The following is a 16,020-nucleotide window of genomic DNA, read 5'->3' on the forward strand; positions in this document are numbered from 1 at the left end:
ACGTTTCGGACTACTATTTTATGAAAGCATAAAGACAATCCTTTTGGTTTTTGATGGCTTAAATTTTCTACAGAAACTTTGTGAAGATTTTACTTAACAAATTAAACAAAATGGTTCAATCTGTGGATTACAATTTGTATTTGCAGCACAAAGAAGAAGTTATAATCGAAAGTCTAATAAATTAAGTGGCTAGATGAGAATTTCTTATTTAGGATAAAACGTTTTGCTTTGAAAAAATATTTTATATATTCCCTTTTTCTGAAAAGACGAATGTATTATTTTCCATTAAAGCGTATCAATTTAAAATTTAACAAGAAGCTGTAAACAACTAACTAGCAGTACTACTTACAGTTAATTAAAATTGCTGAAATCTTAACTAAAAGGATAGTTAAAATTTCAACGCAAAGGTAAATTTGACAGATTTAACATAGCCCAAGGAACAAAGTCGGTCACTTTGGTAAGTTACTTCTATAATTTTGAGTTTTCACAAATTTGTTGCATTGATTCTATAGACACTCAACAGAAACGAGAGAGAAAGTGTACTGTATAGTATTTTAGAATGTTGTCTAACAAAATTGTTGCAAAGGAAAAATCGCATCTAAGACAGATGAATTTTCTGTTTATACTGGAGACTTATTTATTGTGACAGTAATTTTACTAGCTATTGATTGAGCGTTGTAGAAAAAAAAATTGAAAACTTACAGCAAATGTTTTTTTCGCAATCTTCTCAGTGTAATAATATTTTCCTAACATTACACAAACTTTCCACAAATAAAACTTCCAAATAACCAATACTGTATTGTCAAAAATAAACAAATAAATTGGAAAATAAATAAAATTAAGGTTGAGATTTACGTTCGCCTCAAAGTGGATGGATTTTGCGGTTTTTTTTGGAAAAACAATGAAGTCGGATCGCTCATAAATTTGCTATTCTAGTATATATATGGTTTCAATTTTGTTGTACTTAGGTAATTTTGTGTCTAAATAATAACTTTGAACGTGGATACCGTCTCAAGGACTAAAAGTCTATATACATAAGCGTTCTAAAATGTAAATATTTATACAAGGCGAGGTAAAATCACATTTTGAATGAAGCGGTTTTTCCAAACAAAGAATTTAATTCGAAAAATAATCCCGATTGAGAAATTTTAATTGGTGGAAACAGACATCTTCGACAGCTTTTGCATTCTATGCTTCGCATCAAATCGATGATAAATTCGGAGTTTCAAATTTTCCAATTATCTCTGCATTACAGTAATTACGAAACTGAATTCTTCTAAATTTTCAAAGTATGAAGCAATTGCTTCTAAAAATACGCAAGTTCTCACCAATGTTAGCGTTCCAGTTGTTTGCAGGATTGCTTCAGTGAACAGGATGCATTACAAAGCTGGTTATGTTTACGGTTCCGTCCTGATCAAAGCATTCTAACACTTGATTAATTCAATCACAGAGGATTGTCACTCCAAGTCTCAATATTTCACAATTATTATTTTTTGAAGTATCTCTATATTCACCTACCGCTGAAAGATATATTGTGTTATACGAATAGCACTATTTACTCGATGTGCTTTACGTCAACACCCAGTTTATCTCACCGAAACACGCCTTGCGGCTTTTTTATTTATTTTAGCCGCCATCTGGAGAGAAAGCAGCACGTCACGTTTGGAAAAATAAATTTTAGCTGCAGCTTCAATAGGTTTAGAGACCGAGGCAATTAACGTGCAACAATGGAATTTTTAAAAATGAGCGCTTTTTGTTTTTTTTTTTTTTACTAACTAAGGGGTGTAAAATTTATAGCTGTTGTTAAACTTATCGATCAGATGGGTTTAACGAATCGTCGTCATTGCGTAGAAATGTGCGAACATTGTATAAGTGATAAGCCAGATGCTTATCTGTTATTACATCACCAAAAAGTGCTTCGTGAAAGGAATTGGGACAGTTATTGCACGTCGGTATAGTACGGTGATAAAAATGGGCGTTTTTGGGGAAGAAAATTGGAATTAGGATCTCGCTTATTATCATGGGGTTCGTTAAGGTCGAAATAATGTTTACAAAGGGATTCAATTTAGGTGTGTTTTGTCTGCCTGCGTACAACCTTTAATTACATTTACATACTTTGTGGGGGAGGGGAGGGGGCGGTTATTGTTTCCAACCACTTCACGACCGATGGAAATCAATCCTTTCATTAAAGCCACCAAGAAAGCGATACAAGCGTCGTCCGAAAAAAATATTTTTCCATTCTACAGATGTTGCAATTAAGAACAGAGATCACTCAGCTTCATTTAAATCAGACTTCGACAATAAGGCAAATATCGTAAAAGTAGCTTCAAGGTAATTAATTATCCAAGTGAAAAAGCAAACGTTTTTGGAAATCGTGATGATTAATGGTAACCGCTTCTTGATATATCTGTCTGTCTGTTAGAACCTTATAAAAAAGAACTGGCTGGTACAAATGGATCACGAAGGGTTGTCGATTTGAACGCAGGGGAATTGTTTTCTTTATATTGGCAAGGATGGACTCCAGAGATTAGACCGCATATGCACCGAGATGGAAAATAAATTTTCGAATGTAAAATTCAACACTCAATAAATAATAAATTTTTCATTTGTAGTCTAGTGAGATTTCAACGTTTTACGGCAAGTGATGTTTGTTTAACAGTGAAAATCGTTTAAAAATTTACATCCAGATATCGACGTAAAATAAAATTATTGGCCACGGCCATCTTCGTACAAAAATATATAATATTAAAACGAAAACTCAATATAATCTGAAACTATTTTAACATTATTAATGGTAAAAGGGTTTTTACTGGCGGACAGAACGATATGACTGGTGAGCCGCAGGCGATGTGTCTCACTTGTAAATAACTATTATAAACTATTAAAAACTCTAGAAGGTCCAATATTTGAAGAAACATCGTATGAGCTCTAGACGTATTGCCTTGGAAACGCACGTCAGCATGGCACTTATCATAGTACTTATTGTGTTGTCTATTTCTGTCATTTCCATGAATTGAGATGAGTGTGGCGCAAGCTATATTACTGAGGAAGCAGCAATTGTGAGTGAAAATTTGCCTGAATCAACTTTGTCTGTCATTTCAACTTATAATAGTTTAAAATACATGGCTGTATGAACACGAGCAGGGCTGTAAAAATTTTACAGGCTATAGCCAGTTAAGTGACATTTTCATGTTGAATACAGTGACTTGGTAAATTGATGTTTACAAGTGAGGAACAAGTAAAATACTATTACACGTTAGAGTATTCTACCTTTGTGTAAAATTCATGCTGTTGACAATTAATTGTGTGGCTGCGGTACGGAAGCAAATTGGGCGTTTTGTACAAAGTGTTTTTTTTTAGTAATAAGGAAGCATTTGAATAATCTTATCTATTATTTACTTCATATTGTCGTTGGTATAAGAATAAGCATGACGTGGCATTCGGTCAAGAAGTAATCAACAGCGGAAAGTGTACAATTCACAAATTATTAGTTACCAGAAGAACACAGGATTTGTCACGTCTTCATTTAAAAACGTACTTTATACATAGATAAAAGAAAATTCGATTGTGCGCTGTTGTAAATATTGTAATAGGGTTTTTACTTGTTAAGGCTGGAAAATAAAAAAAGTAAATACATTGCTTAAATCAAAATTTGCACAAGAATAGTAACACTGCCGTCTTTCTTTTAGAATGTAAATCGCACATTAAAGAATTACAGGACGAATTCTTAACAGTCCAAATAAAAAATAACATAGGTATGTAATCAAGTCTCAATTGTTGTATGTCCTAAAGTACATGTACTATCTTGTACCATTAGTGCAATCAATAATACATAAAAATTTAAGGATCACCAGTTAATGTTGTATTGATTAACGAGTATATGTAACCGTGTTTGGTTTTCGAAGTACAAACACACATGATCGATATTATCAAATTTAAAAATAGGTTTCAATATTTCTAGGTACTATAAAAATTCGAATATTCAGTTTCTACTGCTTCGTTTTAGGTACTAATAATAATTGTTAAATGTATTTTCTACTTTAAATTAATTTTGACGGTCAGTACTGTTTCAGAACACGTTAAAATTTATGCCGTAAATACTTTATTAATTCATTTGCCCTCCGCAAAAAAAGGTAAATAAACCCACAAACGCATAATATGATAAAATTACTTCTTTAAAATGCCTTAGTTTTCAGAGGTCACGACATTCTTCGGGGAAATGTATCTCAATTATTTCATCTAATCTCACCTTTTTTGAAAGAAATATCCAGATTGCCCGGTTGTCTGAATTTATCTGTATTAAATTACTTTTTGTGGCGCATTCGCCTTCTAAAGACTCTGGAATACTTGACCTAATTAATTCTCATGAATCGAAAAATTCTAAAGAATCTCCCTGGAAATTGCGGCGCTTGCACTTTTTGCCGAATGTAAATGAAGACAAGAGTCTATTTTGGGTACTCGACTAGTTTTTCAATAATTCAGGCCATTCTGCTAATTATTCCAATCAAACGTTTAACCTCAATACGAAAATAGAAAACACAAACATTTTTTTTAACGTCCAGCAGGAACTCGTAAGTTTACACGTACGTATGTACCTTTATCACAGAGTTTCGTACTGTGGATTTTTATTGGTATTCGAGAAATAAAAAGTCAGAGATAGATTACACATATTAGATTCATACACAAGAAAAAGGTGTTTTGCTATAACGGAGGAGGCACTAATGAATTATTTTTGTTTACATTTTAGTATATACACCATTAGTTTGGCAGTTTCAAACGTAGTAAACAACGAGCAGAATGTTATAATTATTTGAAAAGAGAAGCAAACATTTTTTTGTGTTTCTACGCTACATAGAGAGTTGCAGATCCAACAACGCTCTTAGTGCACGCAACATAACACGGAGAAATACATATGACATGAAGGATCTGGGAAAAGAATCGTTTTTATGACACGGTCGTATAACTTATTTTTTTTTTAAAGTTTCCGAAGAGAACAAATTAAATGTCAGCAGTGAGTGGAGGCTGATTTAAGACTTTCGGACTACGAGCCTATGACAAGTTTATTACTGTTTATCCCAAAAGTTAAGCAAGTTATTCCCTACAGCCAAGCAGTAGTTATAGATTCTTATATATGATTAACACATGTATCTTCGAAAAAATAAAAGAAAGAAGTAAAATAATTTCAGTAAAATACAACCTCGTTTATGGGGAGGTTTCGTATTTGAAAATCGGCTGCCGGTGATGTTAAAAGTAAGCGACAAGCTAAAAGCTTGTGTTTTAATAATGGCTTATCGGATTCGAAACTAGACCTGAGTTACAAAGTTAAAACAAGTAATTTAATCTAGACATAAAACTAAAGTTTGAAAAATTAGTTTAGTTCAATTCTTTCCTTCACGTTTGCAAATATTAATTATTCTGTTGCACACATATTTTTCACTTTAGAAATTATGTGTACATTAGCCTGAGAGTTACGTTTTAGTTGTTTTGAGTATGAAGCAAAACTACCCACGACTTTTGCTCATTGAAGTTCCAATATTTGACATGATTTTTCAGTTTAGCGTATCCAAAGAAAATCAAAATCAGGAAAATAGCGCCCCACCTAACATTTTCGAAATTATTATGACCAATTTAAGCGCATCGGAAAAATATTTTAAAATGAACATCTGTGTAAAAAAAGGAGATGAATATTCTATATATTCTATATATTGAAAAATAGTCTTTGATATATCAGAACTTATAATTGTAGGACAGGCACTAGCACTCCGCACGATTGTGAATCCCGTGTTTCGGCCTTGTAGATAAATTTAAAATTCCAAATTACATCACGAGACGCGACATGAACTGACAGAAAAGTTATTACGCAAATAAGCTTTTAAAAGAAATCCAAACACAACATGCAAAACGCCCAACAACAGTTCAAATACAAAACGTGATGCGAATCTTAAACAACAGTCAGGACTAAAATACATGAAAATTTAAAATTTTTTCTAGCTTGTAGGCAACTAAAGGCGGCAATATATATCGAAAATATGCCAGAGAAACATTGATTAAATTTAAATAAGTGCAAAAATATCTAAAAAAGAGGAAGTTTAATCCCACGTTAAGTAAAACACCGTATTTAGAATAACGAGAAGCTCATCTAGACAAAGATAGTCACATGAACCCTACCTACGAATGTTTTGTAATGACAGTCACTTAAAGTGTCAAAATTATTGTCATCCATAAAAAGTGATTTGCTAACAACAAAGCAACCAACTTCTCTGATTTCTAAAAATTGGAAATTTCGCCATTCTGTTATGATCTTCTTTATCTTCTTTTGAATAAACGATAATACTATCTAGTCCGATTCGATATACTTATATTACCAATGACACATCAATTTGGTTTTAACGAGATCTGAATTTCGTCTAGGACAAGTGTCCCCTTCGAATTTACGATCGCAAATCCACCGTCTAGATTTGGATAAAGCAAATACACACGCTCCAAACCCCTTGATTGTGGCTCTCACCATCGCAATTAACCAATCAAGAGATACCATCGAATTAGCAATTCCCACTTAATCAGGCATAAACAAGCATTCGCAATTCAGTGCGGCTCGATACTAAAATCGCATTTGTCATATTTTTCGCCATCCCCAATCCAGTCTCGAACTCACCACCTGGGACTCGCCATCATCTGTAACAACGTGTCGATTTCCGCGTAAACACCATCAGTGCCCATCGATCGGTCGTGCGTGTCGGTCCCGGAGCGCTCACTCCGGGCCTTCGGCGGTCCTTCCGGATTCCTCCGGGATACTCACCAGCGGTTCGCGCGTTGGACTTCATCCGAGGCCACTGTGTCTTACACCATAAACCGGGTCGGCTCCCGCCTCCTTCCCAACGGCAACGGTAACGCTAACGGTAACGGTACTGGTGGCTCTCCCGCATGCAGTTCTTACGTACGCGTTGGCGCGCGTCGGGACGACTTCGCTCGCCGGAACCTGGGACTGTAATGGCGCTACGGCGAGAAGAGGAGTTGCGCGCGCCCGACTTTCCCAGGACCCGACATCAAATTATTGATCGCGAAATGCCACACGAAAATACACACGTATTGTAATGAAAATTGCATTCGGAATCCGGCAAGATGGATAAAGGCACATTTTCCGACACTTTCTTTCATAAAGGCTGCGTTATTGCCCGAGACGTGGCCAGATGGGGAAAACACTGTTTATATGGATGAGGAGATCGATCCGGGGGATTGATCGGCGGCGACGGCGCCGGGAAGAAGCAGGCTGCGGGCTGCGGGCTAAGGGTCGCCAGGGGTGGTGAGGCGAAGGCTTCCCGATATGCACCTACGAATAAGGGGTCAATATTGGAATACCTAGGTACTTGGGAGTACTACCTATTCGCATTCCTTCCGTAAATTAGTTGTCTTGGGGAAGGCCGAGTGTTTTTATTGAATTTTTGTGACTCGAGACATCTTCACAAATTTTCAGTTTTGTATATGTATATATCTGCAGCAGATATTCTTCACTTAAAGTATTAAAGTATATGCAGAACGTTCGATGCGACTGTCACTTGTATATTATTATCCTGTGTTTTTTAACACATCAGTTATTAACACATAGGTTTTTACAATAATAAGTTTAAATAATAATAATAATGGATAAAACCTGGTCAACCATCATGTTTGCTTTTGGGGATATGTCGATTTAATTAGAATGTAATTATAGGTAGGTATTTATTGTAAATCTCCTATCGTGAGTTATGTATAATCTCCTTGTCGAGTATTTTGTAACAACTTTATAAATTAATAACCTGCGTTTTTTTTTATTATTTCACTACATTTGCTTATTGTTATGCACCAATATAAAAACGTATGCATGCATTGAAAAATCAATTCTTCAATTTTCCTCCACACGTAAATTAATAATAAATGAATCTTAAATACAAACGTGGGACTTTATGTCCATCATACACGGGTAATAGGTCTGTAAATGTTTTTAATAGTATCTCTACAATAAAGATCATCCACATAACGAACAATAAGTAGCAATGCATTTTGGTTGTTTCACCTAAAACAAGCAAACAAACAATAATTTTGCTTGGAAGCCCTTCGAATCGTTCTTTACATATTGCCCTTTGCAAAAAAATTACCTTAAAATGCGTTGGTGATTAGCGTTAAGAATAATGAATAGCGGGAAGTAAATTTGCTTTAAGAATATCCTTACGTGAATTATTAAATGAAAAGCGACTTTTTAAGGCTCTTTTCTTTGTCAAGTCATTCTGGGATACAACATATGTCTAAAAGAAGGAAGTTAAGGGCTAATATCGAATTTAAACTTGATACTTTATGAAAAAGTGATGGGCTGTTAAAAAAAAGAGCGAATTTTCGGCCGGCGGAATTCAGTAATGCAGAAGGAAATTACAAGAGATCCTTGTTTAAAAAAAAGGTGAATTTCTTTCTAAGAAATCTAGATATGGTTAATGAAAGACTTTCTTACTCCTGTCAACGTGTTTTCAGTACTACATCCTCTACATTTTAAAACCTACCTACATTTAGATCTTAAGAAAGGGTTTATTCCGTGCAATATAAATTTACAATGTTATAAACAATAAACAGTCTGTTGATGATACAATTCACTCTTAAAATGCCATATTGCAGTCTTCTCTTTAAAGATTCATTCAACATTCAACGGCTTTTCTACGCCACCACTGAACCAAAACAATTTATATTTCTGACGAACGTTAAATGAAGGTTTTATTTCGATCCCAACATTTCCATTTCCAGCTACATTCTCCATTCGCTGTACGCGCCTTATTGCTGCTCGGTACGTAAGCGTTGTCAGCAATAAGTTTTGAAATACGCAGCTTACGGCACAAAAATTAAATCTTCAGCATCGTGTTCCAAACGCAAAATCTATTACGCATTTAATAAACAACCAAGGTTATTCCCCCTTATTAGTTGTACCAACAAAGTTGAAACCCTGTTAGAACTTACTTTGAGATTGTATCTGGTGTCAAATAATAATTCGTCTGAAAATCTTCTTATAGCCTAGAATCTACGGTGTACCTACACAGACTACGCTAATTTTGAAGGTGATCAACGATAAAATCGAAATGTTCAGTCATTTCGTGCGGGGCCACGTTTTCATGCGATGAGAATCTAGACGTGGTTTTGCCTTAAACCGCTGATCGTTTAGTCAACAGCTTTCCAAATGCGGGACAGATACACAGATATCTAACTAACGCCGATAGTTATTAACTTTCAACATCGGCTGCGACGCCTGAAAAACGACGTTGACCAAACATTCCAAAAACAAACCGAATCAATAAAGCGTCGCGAGTAGCTATTTCTGAGAAATCGTAGCGAGTTAATCAAGTTACAGGAAGGGATGCGAAAGAACATATTTCTTGGCGGAAAATTCCGTGTTTCTTCCAATAATAAGCGAAAGAGGAATAAAAAGACAAAAGTAATCCTGTCAAATCGCTTAACGCATTACTTACCTCTTTCGATCGCGTGAACGCTTATTTTCGTTAGGTTCGATCACGCGACGGCATTGATAAGCATCTGAAAAAAAAAAAGTTTATTAGTAATTCTTTTACCGTGGTCTCCGGACACGCACGAATAAAATCATCCTCTATCAAACGATGATACTGTGACGCAAAGAAAAACGCAACGATTGATATAAAGAGATTTATTATCATTTAATAACAGTAACATCGATATTTTAGTGAGGTCTAAACTCTTCATTGAATCTAAACATCAAAATTTGTCGAGAAAATTAAGTATTAGCACAACAGTAACCGATAGGTATATATTTTCTCTTAAAATGACTCCATCTAGATCTAAAATACAAATGAGTTAGTCATCTTCTTGTGTAAATAATCAAACGGATCGCTAAACAAACCAGACTTAAAATTATTTTCGTTGTCTACATAAAAGCCGTTATTTACAAAAGAAGACTACAACCTATAAATATTGACTAGCGATCGAGGACAAAAATAATCTCGTTAAAGGTACAACGTGCTCGGAACGTATTAACAATGTTATTCATCCCACAGAAAAGAAGCGTCAACAAGGCTACATAGGAATGTTAAAAAATATATAATACAAGATTAATAACAATACTCAGACGACTAATTAAAATGCATTAATAAATAAACCTGGTAACAACCCATCACATGACGCAGCACCCGATCCGTCCACACAAGGCGCGGCTTTATTGTAAAATTTGATTTTAGACGATCACGAAACAGTGTGCAGTCTTTTCGAATTACTATAAAGTTAATAACAATGGAATATGTGCATTGAAGTTGTTAAACTCGAACCGCTACTCCTCTTCTTGATTTCTAGCGTAGTAAAAATTAACCGCTCTGCAGAGATCGTAATCAGCGGCAAGAACAACTTGTACTAATTGTTCTCTCGGGGCACTATCACCTATTATATCCCTTAATTGGCTGATGCAATTATCGAGTCTCCCGGCGTCTTGTGCTAATGGAAGATCCTCGATCGAGCTGCTGTTCGACTGCTGATACTGCAACGAAACAATTATATCGAATGCATACAAAAAACCAACCGCCTCCAGCTCAGCTTACGTCAGCGTGGTGGAAATTTTGGCAGTCGGGGATCTTATGGCGTTCCGATGTACTCGAATCTGGACTAGTGGGTGTAACGGACGAAGGCAGCAATTGTTCCATTGTCGTGGATTTGGCCGGAGGCGGCTGCGTCCAGACACAATCGAATATTTCGGCTTGCAAGGCGATGGGTAATTCGAAGAATATCTCGCATTCGGTCAGTTCGTGGTGTTGCGCTATGAAATTCAAGCAGAAATTCTGGAACGACGAGCTCAGTCAATAAATAATAAGGCGCTGGACGCTTGAATGTATCATTTACTTTTAAAATTCGAGCGTTGTATTGATCGGCCATGTTGAAAAAGTACAATGCCGAATCCATATCTATGCTGTGCTGAAGGGCGTACTCGCAGGTCTGTTTCAACGAGTCTACTTCGTATCGGTCGCTTAACAACAAAAGCTCAACCAGCTGCTCGATAGAAAGGGAGTCGTCTCTAAGACAACCGCTGTACAGATATTCCAGAAAGATACGGAACAGGAACGGACTCGTATCGTGGATAATTATTTTCCTGGAAGTCGAAACATTAAGTGACGCCAGAATTATGAGAAACGTACGATAAAACGATGGAAAATTGACACAGTGGGAATTTCGGGTTTTTTGCGTTTTTCAAAATGATAATGTGACTTAAAAAAAAAAAGTGAATCCGATATTCACCTGTTATAAAAATCTTAAAAAACGCGTAGGCATTTTTCCTCTACCACGCCTTAAAAATTTTACCCGACCACTCTCCAGTTAATGGACCATTACTGCCTACACGCTTGTGCTTCTTAGCGTTCTCGGAGCTTAGGAAGTTTACATAAACTTCCAAGAATTTAGCCAAGTTTCGGAAGGTACATTCGAAGTTCGCTCAGTTCCGATAAGTCGTAATTATTTGATTCGGTCCCAGAAGACAGAGCAAGTAAAAACACAAAACACATTCGCACAATTTCAAACAGCAACGTATGTATGCACGCTAAACGCAAACCGTACTTCGGTATGACATTCTCCAACTGTTGCGTAATTTTGACAACTTCCCAAAAGAAATATGATAGCAACATCTGATGCACCCTTAAGAAATCTGATTCAATTTGGACTCTGTTGGCTGGAAATCGGAATAGAGATTTATCTGAGTTCCAAGATTCGTACAGTTTTAAACTGATCGTTGACATTGATTTCTACGCACTTTGTTCGTATTTAAATACTGAAAAACGCGTTATCGATTTGCCAATTTCATTTGCTCGCACGACTACCCATTTCATGAGTGCCTTTTTATATATAGGTTATCTGAATAAGACGTTACTGCCCCTATAAATAATAAAATGGCTGATGATAAGAAAAACACAAAGCAAGATAATAAATAATATAATTCTAAATTCCCCCACGAAAAGTATTGTGACCTCATTTCATCAATTTACACAGAACGGCAGCATTGTCAGTTTTAGGAACTTTCCTTTTGTGTAAATTAATTTATATTATACTCTCTCCAATATGTTAACTCCTTCAGCTTATGCAAAATTTGGTAATTCATTTGAGATGTCAAAAAATGATGAAGTCTATGTTTTATTGTCACTTTGACGTTTGAAGTTTAAAATATGTGTCACGTCGCAATCCAATGTCAGCATGCCCACAGTTACAAAAGTGACAAAATTAAAAAAAAATACATCCAAGATTTTCTGGCCGCGACTGTGTATTTACATTTGCAAACTTGAATTAGTCACACCCTACAAGAAGCACACTTGATTCCGATTAGATAAAATTTTTAAAATAGAGCCAACATTCATTCCGTCAGTCTTTATTATTTTCTTATAACACCAACCTGCTTTACAACGAAAAACGAGTTTATACCTAGTCGCAGTGAGAAATGTGAAATTTGCACGAAAAACAAAGCAAGCTGATTAATTTCATAAAAGAACTTACTTGTCGATCGCTTCTCTCATCCCCGACAACAAAGCCCTTCTAAACCAATCACATCTTGCAGCCACGATGACTCTGTGCGCTTTGATAGTGCACTGCTCTTCTTCAGAAACTTCATTTTCGCTTTGTTCCGTACTCACCCCACTTCCAACGATTTCGAATTCCATATCAGTGTCAGTTGCACTTTTGAACATTTGTAAAGCGAGTTTCGATAATACGCTATTGTTGGAAGATGGTGGAACGCACAGAGATTCGACCAAGTTCAACTGAAACGTAATGTCTTCATGGTTTTCACTAAACATTCACCAACTCGTTCACCTTATATCCATGATGATGTTTGGGAGTGGAGTTGCATGAAGTTGGTGACATTTTTTGACAATCGCTCGAATGCGCCGCTGTGGACGTGACATCTAATAAACCTAGAGTCTGAAGAGATTGGTTGAAAGCGTCTCTTTGAACTAGTTCGCAAAGTTGTAAAACCACTTCTTGCAGCATATCTCGATGGGCCACTAGTTTTTGTAAAATGCCGGACTGAAAAAAATGCAACGTGTTCGTCGGATTTTTTTTAACTAAAGGAAAAGTTGGTTTATTAAATGTAATACTTCCAAAGTGCTGACTTTTCTTGATGTCATCTATCGTTACGGAAAAAAAAAAACTAATTTGCAATGCGTTTAAAAAAGCTTCTATTGCCGACGAGACTTGGTGTAAATTTTGGAATATCAGATCGCTGCGTTAATCGAATAAATACACACAAGTAACATCCGTGTAATAATGTAATGGACACAGACTTAGCAGCTTGCAGCTTACTATTATGACCCTGACTTGTTTTACACTCAATTATTTACGTAAAACGTTACTCCATATTTCGTGGTAAGAAACGAGGCGGCATTCAGCAGGGACGAATGTAGTACTAATATTCAGTAAGAACTTAGAATATTTAACCACAATCGCCTTTCGTCTTCTCCAACAGAATTATTATCTATGCTAAATTTGTAAGCCTAGTTGTTCAGAGAGTGAGAGACATGCAATCACCTGTCCAGGAGCAAGTGTGACAATAAAATTTTTATTTTTTAAAAATATAAAACCCACGACTAAACATGTTAATAAATATTAAAATCGTTTTTCTTGAATCCAAAATATTATCATTAAAACGGTTAGAAATTTTCGAAAACCTTTCCGAGCGTCTTTTTAACCACAATTATAAACTTACGACTTTGCTGGTGCCGACTTTGAAGCAGAACTTGAATTCTCTCCATTCGAGTTTTTCGTCAAAAGCTGTCGTCACATCTTCTAAACGTAAAAGAAATATTGGAAGCTCTTCAATGAGCTGTTCCAGATTTCTAGCAATCGAACGCACTTTTTGCGCTGAAGACATATCGTTAAAATTCTCCCTGAAAACGACCACTGTAGACTTTTCACTACATCAAATGACGAATACTTTTTCTGGATTAATAATCCCAGACTGCACGTTATGTGTTCGTGAAAGTTTCGCAATTTCGTCAATTCTCTTATGTGCAGAACGTTCCGTAACGACTTTCCCAACATATCGCCTACTCCTGATTTACTCCTGGTACCATCATTGGGCGAAAGCACTTGAATTATTTGTTGTAAGGCTTTTTCCACCTGGACAATCAAGGTAGAAATCGTGTCTAATATAATTTCAATCTGGAAATGACTGGTTCAATAAGATTTTCAACATCGGGGTGAAAAAATACTTCAGGAACTAAGAAAGTCGCAACTTCCAGACGCTGCGCCGCTGACATTGAGCTAAAGGTATTTTTCAGAGCTTGCAAGAATCTTTGCAGTTGCATAAGGAATATGGGAAGCCTCGATTTTGCATAACGTATTATTTCATGCCTTTCTTCTCTAGACAATTCGTTTCTGCGCTTAGTAAACAAATCACAGAGTAAGAGCAACTTCACGGCAGCTAAAAAAAGTTTTTAGAGTAGTAGTCGCGAGTAGCTAGATAAATTACCAACTGCCGCATCCCTGATTGACTGTTTAACAACAAAACAAAGTTTAGCAGGATTTGAGGTGATGTTTTCAGAAGACAAATGGTTGTTCCTTACATTAAAATGTTCGATTATTTGATTCATACTCCCATGCATATCATTAACTAGTCCAATTATCTCTAACAAAAAAAAAAGACAATAAAAAAAACCTTCCACTAATCGCACTTACGTTGCTTTAGTGCCATGTTCTTCAAAAATAGATTACATTTATTGACAAGCTTACTTAAACTGGGGTACTGAGACACAGCGTTTAAAGCCTGATGAGCTGTAACTTCTGTTAAAGTATCGGGCAGGCATTCTGCATAGAGGAAGTGTAAAATCGTGCCTAAAACGTCTTCAGGAAGATTACTCAAAGGACAAGACTCAGCAGACCACTCAATGCCACTGCCTTGCAATTTCAAGATTGAAGAGTGAACCTTAAACTGCGCTAAAGTCACGTAACGTGTTTTTTTTAATATAAAGAAATACTATAGTTACTTGTTTCTTATTTGAAGAAGTAAGAATCAGATCTGAAAAGTACCCATCTTCTAGTGCTGGTAAAAGTGAGAAAGGTATTGAGTGGTATTTGTCCGACAATTCCTCATATACGCGCTTACAATGAAGGGTACACCAGCTTTCGCACGTCATGCTGACATTATCTCGAGGCTCAACTTGGTCACACTAAAATTGTATCTCTATTAAATAAAACAGATAAATATATAGACACATTACTTGGAATTCCAGTACGTGACCTGCATATGCTCCAAAACGCAAAACGACCCCTGATATTGTTGTACTGTACAGTTCGTAAGTCTCGCATCGGAACAGAGGTACAGACTTAAGTTCTTCAGATACAGTCCAAGTGACGTCTCCATTCTCATCTAACCGAAATCGAACACTGCAAAAAGCGCGTTACGTGGAAAATTAGGAGCAGGAAAACTCACCCTTCCAGTCCTTGATTGTCGCTGTACGTTCCATAATTGTACCCGCATCCGATTATCTATAAATTTTAGATAAATTTACAAAATAAATAAATGTGACAGCTGTCAAAACAAACAATACATCAAAATAAACAGAACGATAACTTGAAATTGTTCGGTGAAAATTGGTCGATGGAGAAAAGTTCGTCGCAGAATAGTGTGCATAACAGGTAATGATTGTGTATTGCGTGATTCTCACCTCCCAAGTTCCAATAAAAGCATGAAGAGCCATACCGAATTGACATTTGTGTCTATGCATTTGTTGACGTTTGGGGACTTTGGGCTGAGAAATTGCTGTTGGCTGCAATGAAGGTGATTTCAACAGAAGTTGAAAAGTGAAGACTGCAGAGAGACGAGTTGGACGAGTGGTGGCGAGTCCCGTAGAGGTAACGAAAATAAATCGATATATTCCTGAAAAATCCAAAACGCAACCAACAGTACAGTTTCATCGCAGTGTGATACTTTGCATCATTTCTCTTTTAAGTTAAACATAGTTAGCTGTTTGGGTTTGATAATTTGGAAATAAACGTTAATTGTAATGT

The 16,020-nt window shown here is 36.1% G+C and overlaps 3 protein-coding genes across 9 annotated transcripts in view; 1 reads left to right on the forward strand and 2 right to left on the reverse strand.

Moving 5' to 3' along the window:
• LOC135136730 (uncharacterized protein) overlaps nt 1-7,099 on the reverse strand; it is a 39,623-nt gene extending 32,524 nt beyond the window's left edge. The window contains exon 1 of one of the 5 annotated variants that reach the window (XM_064066172.1): nt 6,800-7,099. The gene's annotated coding sequence lies outside the window, so the exon portion shown is untranslated. Of the gene's footprint in view, nt 1-1,328; nt 1,506-6,655; nt 6,676-6,799 lie in introns of those variants that run through there. The other 4 variants (XM_064066175.1, XM_064066176.1, XM_064066174.1 and 1 more) reach the window with 4 other exon arrangements.
• Nucleotides 1-16,020, forward strand: part of LOC135136720 (5-hydroxytryptamine receptor-like) — a 278,029-nt gene that overhangs the window by 101,409 nt on the left and 160,600 nt on the right. The window contains exon 1 of one of the 3 annotated variants that reach the window (XM_064066161.1): nt 15,788-15,864. The exons of the other annotated variants lie outside the window; for them this stretch is intronic. The gene's annotated coding sequence lies outside the window, so the exon portion shown is untranslated. Of the gene's footprint in view, nt 1-15,787; nt 15,865-16,020 lie in introns of those variants that run through there. 3 annotated transcript variants of the gene reach the window in all.
• LOC135136105 (uncharacterized) lies at nt 9,662-15,950 on the reverse strand. Its single transcript, XM_064065232.1, has 15 exons — nt 15,941-15,950; nt 15,678-15,889; nt 15,443-15,498; nt 15,231-15,396; nt 14,997-15,179; nt 14,689-14,941; nt 14,483-14,638; nt 14,223-14,434; nt 13,946-14,172; nt 13,718-13,898; nt 12,826-13,038; nt 12,511-12,773; nt 10,876-11,122; nt 10,578-10,814; nt 9,662-10,516 (listed from the first exon to the last, which is right to left on the reverse strand). Exons 1-15 carry the CDS (start codon nt 15,948-15,950, stop codon nt 10,313-10,315), a joined length of 2,820 nt encoding a protein of 939 aa, XP_063921302.1. The 3' UTR covers nt 9,662-10,312.

This window comes from Zophobas morio, unplaced genomic scaffold, assembly GCF_036711695.1.
Source record: "Zophobas morio isolate AGI-343-1 ecotype UQ-CSIRO unplaced genomic scaffold, CSIRO_AGI_Zmor_V1 ptg000026l, whole genome shotgun sequence".
Classification (NCBI taxonomy): Eukaryota; Metazoa; Arthropoda; class Insecta; order Coleoptera; family Tenebrionidae; genus Zophobas; species Zophobas morio.

Coding starts and splice junctions, on each gene's coding strand:
- LOC135136105 (XM_064065232.1), bottom strand. Junction 14,639..14,688: donor GAACATGGCACTAAAGCAAC/GTAAGTGCGATT, acceptor TTTTTTTGTTAG/AGATAATTGGACTAGTTAAT. Junction 13,899..13,945: donor GGATTATTAATCCAGAAAAA/GTATTCGTCATT, acceptor GGTCGTTTTCAG/GGAGAATTTTAACGATATGT.